The 12365-nt window shown below is 33.4% G+C and overlaps 1 protein-coding gene across 1 annotated transcript; it reads left to right on the top strand.

Annotated features, from left to right (window-relative positions):
* The first annotated feature begins 1456 nt into the window (after nucleotides 1–1456).
* On the top strand, nucleotides 1457–4568 carry LOC123315522. Its single transcript, XM_044901246.1, has 2 exons — nucleotides 1457–3151; nucleotides 4216–4568. The coding sequence occupies exon 1, from the start codon at nucleotides 1884–1886 to the stop codon at nucleotides 3111–3113; it is 1230 nt and encodes a 409-aa protein (XP_044757181.1). The 5' UTR covers nucleotides 1457–1883; the 3' UTR covers nucleotides 3114–3151; nucleotides 4216–4568.
* The last annotated feature ends 7797 nt before the right edge of the window (nucleotides 4569–12365 follow it).

The raw sequence follows: 12365 nt of genomic DNA, 5'->3' as shown, positions 1-12365 counted from the left end.
AACGATTAGAAAGAGGTGATCCTGGAATAAATCCTTTAGATCAGGCGTGTAAGGTTCATGATATAACCTATAGCAGGACAAACAATTTAGAAGAAAGACATAAAGCAGATAAAGAATTGGAAGATAGAGCTTGGAATCGATTTGGCTCCAAGGACGCTTCGTGGCGTGAAAAAACTGCAGCGCTTTTTGTAACTGGTACTATGAAAGCCAAACGAAAATTAGGTATGGGATATCGAAAATCCTTCCGGACTGCTATATTGAACCCTGTGAATAAGATATTACAAAAATCTAATACGAACGATATGAAGAAATCAGCATCCATAGCTCTGAGAGCAGCAAGAGCAGCTGTTAAAAGGGCAGGTGGTAAACGTAAAATACGAATTCCACGAACTATACCCTTTGAAAGTAAGTGTGGTGGAGTACTACCATTAATGGGTATTTTAGCTGGTTTGGGTGCTATTGGATCAGTGCTTGGAGGAAGTGGTTCAGTTGCCAATGCTGTTATCAATGCCAACAGAGCAAAAAAGAAGTTAGAGGAAGAAAAACGGCATAATAGGGCTATGGAAGCTATTGGACATGGATTGTTCTTAAAAAAGATGGGCATTATATGATCACGAGATATTACAATTTGCCCAAAGTATTCCTCATTTTCGAGGTGTATTTATGCGAAACACTTTACCAAAAGCTATAAACAGAACAGAGTGTGGAGTTGTGAATTTAGATACTTCATATGGTCCAGGAACGCACTGGGTTGCATATGTCAAAAAGGGAAAAGATGTGGAATATTTTGATAGTTATGGAAATTTGAAACCGCCTAAAGAATTAGTTCGTTATTTCAGAAACTCTGAAATTAAATATAACCAAACTGATTATCAGAGAACTAATCCCTACAATTGTGGTCATCTGTGTTTGGAATTTTTATCAAACAAAATGATATAAATGAATAGATGATGTGTTACTCTCTTTCAGTCATGTCTGTTCTTTTCACATTGAAAGATCGATCTCCTATACTCTCTATTGATTTACCAACTCCAATAGAATTAGATCCAAATTACCAGTATGGCATTGCATTGATAGGATTTCATACTTATAACTCAATCCCAAACATTGACGAAAATAATAATAAGTTCTGTTATTATGAAACTAAAGCAGGTTTTGATGACTTTCTGAATGAAAATAAAAAGGTAATTGAAATTCCTTCAGGGGCGTATGAAATAAGTGATATTGAAGAATTTCTGAAGAAAAAACTACTTCCGGAAGAAAAATACAGGAGTGACAGTGAGGAACTATTTTTCTTAAGACCCAATCGCAATACACTCAAAAGTGAAATTTACCATAAAGACTTTGCGATTGATTTCTCCAAAGACAATTCGATTGGAAAACTCTTGGGGTTCTCTAAAAAAATTCTTCCACCAAATCAAATTCACGAATCTGATATACCTGTGAATATTGTTAAGGTTCAAACTATACACATAGATAGCAATATTACTGGAGGAGCTTTCTATAACAATAGACCATCACATACAATATATGAATTTTCAGTAGACTCCGATCCTGGATATAGTATCGACGAAGTGCCTAGAAATTTGATTTATTTGCCACTGACGACATCAAGAATATACAATATAACTTTGAAAGTGCTCGATCAAGATTCTGAACTAGTTAACTTCAGGGGTGAGGAGATAATAATACGATTAGAATTGAAAAAATGGTCTTGATAATTAACTCATCATATAAATATGCAGCCCCTACTCCATCTATACCAGTTGTGAAAAATAAATATGCAGCCCCTACTCCATCTAAACCAGTTGTGAAGAGAACGTGTAAGAAGCTGGGTGGAAAACTCACCGTGAAGAATAAATTATTCCTAAAATCTATTGGACATGCTATCCAACAACACCTTTAACCTATATCAGCCAGTCAACAATGACGAATCAATCACAAAAGTGGAGACAAGAACATATTTGCCGTTTGTAAAATCTTTCGGCAATAATGATACTATTGAAATAACCATAAATCGTGCTGATACATGGGTCCTTATGCATGATGCAGCTCTCATCATTAAGGGAAAACTTCAAAAAACTGCTGGTAATGGAACTGTTCAATTAGTTTTGAATGGGGGAGCTTTCCTTTTTGACACAATCTCATATGAGTTACATGGAACTGAAGTTGATTCGGTACGAGATCCAGGATTAATAAGTACAATAAAAGGATATCTGTGTTACGATAAAGATTCTGTGAGGGAATTGGAAACAGCTAGTTGGTCATATCCTGATGATCCTAAAATAAACGCTGATGGAAATTTTGTATTTAGAATACCATTAAGACATGTATTGAATTTCTTCGACGATTACCGTTTAGCTATCTGTGGGAAGCAAACTATTCGATTGATGAGATCTCAAAATGACAATAATGCTATGAAAATCACACCTGGTCCCGAGGAAACAGTCAATGCTACAAAAGGCAAATTTACAATTGATAGTATCGAACTGAAAGTTAAACATATCTATCCAAATGATGTATTGAAGATTGAATTACTAGAATCAATGAAATCAAATAGAGCAATATTATTTCCATTCAGAAAATGGGAAATTCACGAATTGCCAACTCTGACAGCGAACTCTCTAACAGAAATATGGAATATCAAAACCACTTCAATTATTGATTATCCTAGATTCATAATATGCTGTTTTCAGACAAATAAGAAAAATAAGAGTACTGAAAATTCCACGTTATTCGACAATCTGGACATCTCAAATGTCCGTTTGCTACTGAATGGTGAATTCATTCCTCAAGAAAATTTAAGATTGAATTTCAATAAAAATGATTATGCAGAAGCATACTATAATTATACAGAATTTTCAACAAGTTATAATAATCTGAAAATCAATCCAATATTGCAATATTCAGACTTCAAAAACAGATGCTTATTTGTTATTGATTGCTCGAGACGAAGTGAATCTTTTAAATCTTCAACTGTTGATGTGAAACTTGAGATTGAATCTAGAGTTGGTTTTCCCACCTCCACTAAAGCATATTGTATAATCGTGTACGACTGTGTGATGGAGTATTTGCCTCTAACTGAAACAGTTCGAAAGTTGACATCGATATGATCAGTATGTAATATAGTGACGGGTTCATTGACTATAAGGAATATGGAGAGTAGAGAGAAGGAGAACGATCGCCGTACTAAAAATGTGTCTCCAAAAACGGGGAAAATAGGTGTCGCTGCGATTACAACGGGTATCGATAAGGAGTGGGGATTCAAGCGTCAATTTGAAATGAACAGCCTTCATTTTATTTAAGGTTATGTGTCATCGTGGTTTTTCTGATGATTTTTCAAATACCTTTCTTCAAATCTATATTGAATATGAGTTCTCTGAATTATATGCAATAAAATGCAAGTCGAAATCAATGAAATTCAAAAGAAATCACTGATCAAAAAAATTGTACCTACTTTTGTTTATCATTGTTTATTGAAAGCAGCTATGTTAGTTGGTTTACTAATCTTCAAAATTATATAAATCCGTAGTGAGGAGCAGTACACATCAAGACAACAAAAGGTAGCAGTCTCAGATTTATCACTTAGGTATTAAAGTAGATTCTTTTGCCAATACTCAGCTGAGAACCGATATAAACCATATATTATGTTATGCCAACAAAATTCTTCAAGAATATTTACTTCTGAACCATGTAGTTTTATTGGTTAAATATTCTTATTCAGAAGAGTCAACTTCTCACGAGGGATGACAATTTCGATTTCGTTTATAATGAATCCATCATCTTTTTGATATCTTCATCGCAAAAGTGCTCTTGACACACAAATTGATTGGGAGTTGATTCTTGAGATAAGGTTTTTTCCAATTTTCTCTCAAAAATGCTCTCGGAAATTTTATCTCTTCTCCTTTTCTTTCCGATGCCAAAACACTCTTATACTAGCGCACGCTTCAACATTTCACCATGGTCATATGTTGTTCTCTTATCAAAAATCGACAATAATAATATTCCTATCATCTGTCACCAGGGAAACAGTTCACTCAGCCAACGAGCCAACTACAATTTGATTTGTGTAAACAAAATTTCGCACTCTCGTGATGGCCAGCGCGACTGTTGGCAAAAACATGAACTACTACTATTGGTACATATTTTAGGGGACAAAAAATCTGTGGTCTCAAAGCAGCGATCGTTCTCCTTCTCTCTACTCTCCATAATAAGGAACTTGTAACATATTCAACAAGATATTGGTTGGCCTTGATATTGTTCATCTGAAAGGGCTTCAAAATATAAGTTCTTAATGAATATATTGAAATCTACCGTTACAATGATCAATTTGGGGAATGAGATATGTCCGAAATTTGAAATGGAAAAACCTGAATGCATTGCCCATGCGGATAATATGAGAATCTGTACTATAAATAATTGTGAGAAATTGTATACATGGTTGTGTGACACTGCTAATAGATCAAATGATAAATGGATTGATGTTTTTCATAATAAACATAGATTTCTAAAACTAAAATGTTCATCTAGACATATAAGATTGAATAAAGAGTAATGTATCAAGTTTATATTTTTTTTTTTTATTTCAGCTACCTTCATCTTATCTATCCTTAAAATGTGAAAAAACATTAGGGCATAATCCTTTTGATATCTGAGATAAGTGAATGTTGCTCTGGAGAAGCGTGTGAAGTCACCAATGCGAAAGTCTTAATAATAATAATAGGATGAATAGGAGGATAAAATCATACTATGCATTATCAATTTTTATTTTGTCTCATATACTGATAAGTTACACAATCGCATCTGCAATTTCCAAAGGATTCACATTTTGAACATGCAATTCCATCAACAGAGTCCACATTTAGTCCCCATCCGATGCATTTCAGTGGACAGCAGTATATTCTTCCATCGATAATGAAACTGTTTCTTTCGGCATCCATTTTTAAACAATCTTTTTGAATTCTTTTGCCGAAACAGAAGATTGTAAGTCCACAACTAAGATATTGAATATGATCAATATGAAACTTGAACTTTTGACATATAGTAGATGGCTTAACCAATTTATTATAATTATAATATTTTATAAGCACCAGAATTGATATTACTATTATTATTGCTACGACGATGTATTGGATGAATTGTTTATATTTCCAAACGATATCATTTACTGAATATTCAGCCATTATATTTCAGAAGTAGTATTGTATGAATTCCTCGGTTAAGGCTGAACAATTTCTTATTGAAAACTGATATGAACATACAATTCATCAACGTTTTATGTATTTCACCATTACAATTTTTTCAACATCATAGCCCCTCCTACCATTCAAAAAAATAACCAGACTGTTTTCGTTATAAAAGATCTGCATCAAACGAATCTGAACTGAAGAACAATTAAATCTTTTATTTATTACGGTGAGAAACGCCACTCGACAGGTGTATCGAGAAGAATTAAGGGATAGCTCCGCCCTTTGTCATTAAACACAATAAACCTTCAGCCCCCATTAGCGGTCATAATGTACCATTTTTGGGACAAAGGGAATGAGTAAACCTGTCATTCTTATCACATGAGGCGGAATGCAGACTGACATCTTCGAATACCTAGAGCACCAAAGCTATTTCGAATGGGTAAAATTTACATTTTTATTACGGTTAGAATCCACAGGTATATTGGGGAGTAAAAGAGTGACCATTAATTCAGATAATTGTCATTTTATGATAAAAGACCCAAACTGATAGTTTTCTCGAAACATCCTCATAGATAAGAAAAAAAAAACCCTGTCAAAGGAATCTCATCTATTATACTGAATTATTACCGATCTTTATTGCTCTTTTTTTTCCGGCATGCAAAGACACCCTTATTTAAACAATAAAAGACCTAAACGTTTTCTCGGAACATCTCCACAGATGAGAAAAAAAAAACCTCTGTCAAAGGAACAAAGAAACATTTCCAATTTTATCTATTATACGAAATCATGGACCACCTTTATAGCTTCTTCCTTTCACGCACACAGAGACACCACCCTTAATTAAACAACGATTTTTTCATCTAACTCTGAAAAATATTCATCAATCAATCTAATAACACACCAGTATAACATTTCATAATCCAACCACATAATGTTCAAGTACTCCGAATCATACTTTGTCGGATTACTCTTCAGTCGCCATTGAAGTGGCCGAGAATCTGCTCTGCTACCCTACTCGCGTGGCCTGAAAGCGGTCGACTTGATCAATTCACGTTACGGAAATATGAAAATGAATAATTCGGAAACAAAACTAATTGAAAATTTGCTTTGTTACAGAATCACGATCATCAGCAATGATAGAACGACTAGGGAGAGAGAGAGAGAGAGAAGAAAACTATTTCATAAATTCCAATACTATTGATTCTTTCCGAAGACATAATAAGAAGCATAAAATTTTAAATATACTAAGTAATTCAACAAAACACCTTGATAACACTCTTGAAATTGATTACCCTGTAATTTGCAACCAAAATGAATAATCTGAAGAAAATAATGAAGATGAAGATGTATAAGAATTCGGTTCCAAAATGAAGCAAGCTATCATGAACTTCATTTGTGATATGTATGCAGATGACACCCTGACTAGAAAAAAAGTTCAATTCATAGTCGACAATATCCGCAACTTATTTGCTATACCTACCTATGAATTTTTTAGATGTCAACCTGACTAAACTTATGCAGACACTGGATGTAAAACAAATCCAATTCATTAAAACTGAAAAATGTTTAGATGAGTTTAAAAATATTTTTCAGGATTTAGAGACAGAATACAAAAGATTTTCTTACTTTGAAAACATTTTGAATTCCGAAGTCAGCCTCACATCTGTACAGATTTAATCTGGTCTCTTGATATCTTTGTGCGAATTGTGTACGAACTCAAGTGATTAAAATTGTGAAAATTGAAGATTTCGCGTACTAACACGAAATCTCAATCCCCATCAAGGAAAAATTCGTTTTCCACCAATATTTCCGCGTTTACGCGGAGATAAAAAAGTTAGAATAAATGAATCGCGAAGTGTAAACAAAGAACTCCTGTTTTTTATCTCGGTAGATAAGATATAAACTTATGAACTAAAGCGTTCCAGATATCGATTGAAATTTATTTTGGGAGGATTTTGCATCTCTTCACAAACCTTTTAGGGCTTTCACTCCCAATCTCTGAAACAAAATCAATTAAAAATGAAATCAACGATTTGCTCCTGCGTAAATTCTTGCACTAATTTGTCAGGAGCAAATCAACTAGAAAAAATTGTTGCCTGACAATGAACTCAAAATAAATAACGTTGAAATTATAATTCTTCGTTACGTTTCGGAGTCTATATCAGACTCCTTCATCAGACGAAAAAATCTACTTTTGAAAATCTTCTGGAATTGTCGCTTTTTGTCTGACATTAATTGTCAACACACAGAAACAGAGACTGCACAGAAACGTTGATTCATTTAATTTTGAAATTACCGGATGACAGTTCCTTCTTTAATAAATTGATCCAAATATGATCTATTCCTACCGAACAATTTGCCAAATTATTATCCTGATCTAATAGAATACACGTAGACTCTTTAATTTTTCGTTTATAATGGTCTGGTTCTGTCATTAAAATTTTTGTGTTGTCCCAATCCATCATGTGGTCTCCCGTATTAGAACAAAGTAGGTAGACAGAGCAGATTCTCGACCACAATGGCGACTGAAGAGTAATCCGACAAAGTATGATTCGGAGTACTTGAACATTATTATGTGGTTGGATTATGAAATGTTATACTGGTGTGTTATTAGATTGATTGAGGAATATTTTTCAGAGTTAGATGAAAAAATCGTTGTTTAATTAAGGGTGGTGTCTCTGTGTGCGTGAAAGGAAGAAGCTATAAAGGTGGTCCATGATTTCGTATAATAGATAAAATTGGAAATGTTTCTTTGTTCCTTTGACAGAGGTTTTTTTTTTTCTCATCTGTGGAGATGTTCCGAGAAAAACGTTTGGGTCTTTTATTGTTTAAATAAGGGTGTCTTTGCATGCCGGAAAAAAAGAGCAATAAAGATCGGCAATAATTCAGTATAATAGATGAGATTCCTTTGACAGGGTTTTTTTTCGTTATCTATGAGGATGTTTCGAGAAAACTATCAGTTTGGGTCTTTTATCATGAAATGACAATTATCTGAATTAATGGTCACTCTTTTACTCCCCAATATACCTGTGGATTCTCACCGTAATAAAAATGTAAAGTTTACCCATTCGAAATAGTTTTGGTGCTATAGGTATTCGAAGATGTCAGTCTGCAGTCCGCCTCAGGTGATAAGAATGACAGGTTTACTCATTTCCTTTGTCCCAAAAATGGTACATTATGACCACTAATGGGGGCTGAAGGTTTATTGTGTTTAATGACAAAGGGCGGAGCTATCCCTTAATTCTTCTCGATACACCTGTCGAGTGGCGTTTCTCACCGTAATAAATAAAAGATTTAATTGGTCTTCAGTTCAGATTCGTTTGATGCAGATCTTTTATAACGAAAACAGTCTGGTTATTTTTTTGAATGGTAGGAGGGGCTATGATGTTGAAAAAATTGTAATGGTGAAATACATAAAACGTTGATGAATTGTATGTTCATATCAGTTTTCAATAAGAAATTGTTCAGCCTTATCCGAGGAATTCATAGAATACTACTTCTGAAATATAATGGCTGAATATTCAGTAAATGATATCGTTTGGAAATATAAACACTTCATCCAATACATCGTCGTAGCAATAATAATAGTAATAGCAATTCTGGTGCTTATAAAATATTATAATTATAATAAATTGGTTAAGCCATCTACTATATGTCAAAAGTTCAAGTTTCATTTTGATCATATTCAATGTCTTAGTTGTGGACTTACAATCTTCTGTTTCGGCAAAAGAATTCAAAAAGATTGTTTAAAAATGGATGCCGAAAGAAACAGTTTCATTATCGATGGAAGAATATACTGCTGTCCACTGAAATGCATCGGATGGGGACTAAATGTGGACTCTGTTGATGGAATTGCATGTTCAAAATGTGAATCCTTTGGAAATTGCAGATGCGATTGTGTAACTTATCAGTATATGAGACAAAATAAAAATTGATAATGCATAGTATGATTTTATCCTCCTATTCATCCTATTATTATTATTAAGACTTTCGCATTGGTGACTTCACACGCTTCTCCAGAGCAACATTCACTTATCTCAGATATCAAAAGGATTATGCTCTAATGTTTTTTCACATTTTAAGGATAGATAAGATGAAGGTAGCTGAAATAAAAAAAAATATAAACTTGATACATTACTCTTTATTCAATCTTATATGTCTAGATGAACATTTTAGTTTTAGAAATCTATGTTTATTATGAAAAACATCAATCCATTTATCATTTGATCTATTAGCAGTGTCACACAACCATGTATACAATTTCTCACAATTATTTATAGTACAGATTCTCATATTATCCGCATGGGCAATGCATTCAGGTTTTTCCATTTCAAATTTCGGACATATCTCATTCCCCAAATTGATCATTGTAACGGTAGATTTCAATATATTCATTAAGAACTTATATTTTGAAGCCCTTTTAGATGAACAATATCAAGGCCAACCAATATCTTGTTGAATATGTTACAAGTTCCTTATAGTCAATGAACCCGTCACTATATTACATACTGATCATATCGATGTCAACTTTCGAACTGTTTCAGTTAGAGGCAAATACTCCATCACACAGTCGTACACGATTATACAATATGCTTTAGTGGAGGTGGGAAAACCAACTCTAGATTCAATCTCAAGTTTCACATCAACAGTTGAAGATTTAAAAGATTCACTTCGTCTCGAGCAATCAATAACAAATAAGCATCTGTTTTTGAAGTCTGAATATTGCAATATTGGATTGATTTTCAGATTATTATAACTTGTTGAAAATTCTGTATAATTATAGTATGCTTCTGCATAATCATTTTTATTGAAATTCAATCTTAAATTTTCTTGAGGAATGAATTCACCATTCAGTAGCAAACGGACATTTGAGATGTCCAGATTGTCGAATAACGTGGAATTTTCAGTACTCTTATTTTTCTTATTTGTCTGAAAACAGCATATTATGAATCTAGGATAATCAATAATTGAAGTAGTTTTAATATTCCATATTTCTGTTAGAGAGTTCGCTGTCAGAGTTGGCAATTCGTGAATTTCCCATTTTCTGAATGGAAATAATATTGCTCTATTTGATTTCATTGATTCTAGTAATTCAATCTTCAATACATCATTTGGATAGATATGTTTAACTTTCAGTTCGATACTATCAATTGTAAATTTGCCTTTTGTAGCATTGACTGTTTCCTCGGGACCAGGTGTGATTTTCATAGCATTATTGTCATTTTGAGATCTCATCAATCGAATAGTTTGCTTCCCACAGATAGCTAAACGGTAATCGTCGAAGAAATTCAATACATGTCTTAATGGTATTCTAAATACAAAATTTCCATCAGCGTTTATTTTAGGATCATCAGGATATGACCAACTAGCTGTTTCCAATTCCCTCACAGAATCTTTATCGTAACACAGATATCCTTTTATTGTACTTATTAATCCTGGATCTCGTACCGAATCAACTTCAGTTCCATGTAACTCATACGAGATTGTGTCAAAAAGGAAAGCTCCCCCATTCAAAACTAATTGAACAGTTCCATTACCAGCAGTTTTTTGAAGTTTTCCCTTAATGATGAGAGCTGCATCATGCATAAGGACCCATGTATCAGCACGATTTATGGTTATTTCAATAGTATCATTATTGCCGAAAGATTTTACAAACGGCAAATATGTTCTTGTCTCCACTTTTGTGATTGATTCGTCATTGTTGACTGGCTGATATAGGTTAAAGGTGTTGTTGGATAGCATGTCCAATAGATTTTAGGAATAATTTATTCTTCACGGTGAGTTTTCCACCCAGCTTCTTACACGTTCTCTTCACAACTGGTTTAGATGGAGTAGGGGCTGCATATTTATTTTTCACAACTGGTATAGATGGAGTAGGGGCTGCATATTTATATGATGAGTTAATTATCAAGACCATTTTTTCAATTCTAATCGTATTATTATCTCCTCACCCCTGAAGTTAACTAGTTCAGAATCTTGATCGAGCACTTTCAAAGTTATATTGTATATTCTTGATGTCGTCAGTGGTAAATAAATCAAATTTCTAGGCACTTCGTCGATACTATATCCAGGATCGGAGTCTACTGAAAATTCATATATTGTATGTGATGGTCTATTGTTATAGAAAGCTCCTCCAGTAATATTGCTATCTATGTGTATAGTTTGAACCTTAACAATATTAACAGGTATATCAGATTCGTGAATTTGATTTGGTGGAAGAATTATTTTAGAGAACCCCAAGAGTTTTCCAATCGAATTGTCTTTGGAGAAATCAATCGCAAAGTCTTTATGGTAAATTTCACTTTTGAGTGTATTGCGATTGGGTCTTAAGAAAAATAGTTCCTCACTGTCACTCCTGTATTTTTCTTCCGGAAGTAGTTTTTTCTTCAGAAATTCTTCAATATCACTTATTTCATACGCCCCTGAAGGAATTTCAATTACTTTTTTATTTTCATTCAGAAAGTCATCAAAACCTGCTTTAGTTTCATAATAACAGAACTTATTATTATTTTCGTCAATGTTTGGGATTGAGTTATAAGTATGAAATCCTATCAATGCAATGCCATACTGGTAATTTGGATCTAATTCTATTGGAGTTGGTAAATCAATAGAGAGTATAGGAGATCGATCTTTCAATGTGAAAAGAACAGACATGACTGAAAGAGAGTAACACATCATCTATTTATTTATATCATTTTGTTTGATAAAAATTCCAAACACAGATGACCACAATTGTAGGGATTAGTTCTCTGATAATCAGTTTGGTTATATTTAATTTCAGAGTTTCTGAAATAACGAACTAATTCTTTAGGCGGTTTCAAATTTCCATAACTATCAAAATATTCTACATCTTTTCCCTTTTTGACATATGCAACCCAGTGCGTTCCTGGACCATATGAAGTATCTAAATTCACAACTCCACACTCTGTTCTGTTTATAGCTTTTGGTAAAGTGTTTCGCATAAATACACCTCGAAAATGAGGAATACTTTGGGCAAATTGTAATATCTCGTTATCATATAATGCCCTTTTGGGCAAACTTTTCAGAGGTTTTTTTTTTTTTGCTTCTTCAAAAATAGTCCATAACCTTTATTCATCTTTTTTAAGAACAATCCATGTCCAATAGCTTCCATAGCCCTATTATGCCGTTTTTCTTCCTCTAACTTCTTTTTTGCTC

Source organism: Coccinella septempunctata, chromosome 6, assembly GCF_907165205.1.
Source record: "Coccinella septempunctata chromosome 6, icCocSept1.1, whole genome shotgun sequence".
NCBI classification, from domain to species: Eukaryota; Metazoa; Arthropoda; class Insecta; order Coleoptera; family Coccinellidae; genus Coccinella; species Coccinella septempunctata.
Note: the sequence above shows the minus strand (reverse complement) of the source record. Positions and strands in the feature narration are given on the sequence as shown.

What these genes read in the sequence shown, in the direction of transcription:
- LOC123315522 (XM_044901246.1), top strand. Translation starts at nt 1,884, where the DNA reads ATGCTATCCAACAACACCTTTAACCTATATCAGCCAGTCAACAATGAC.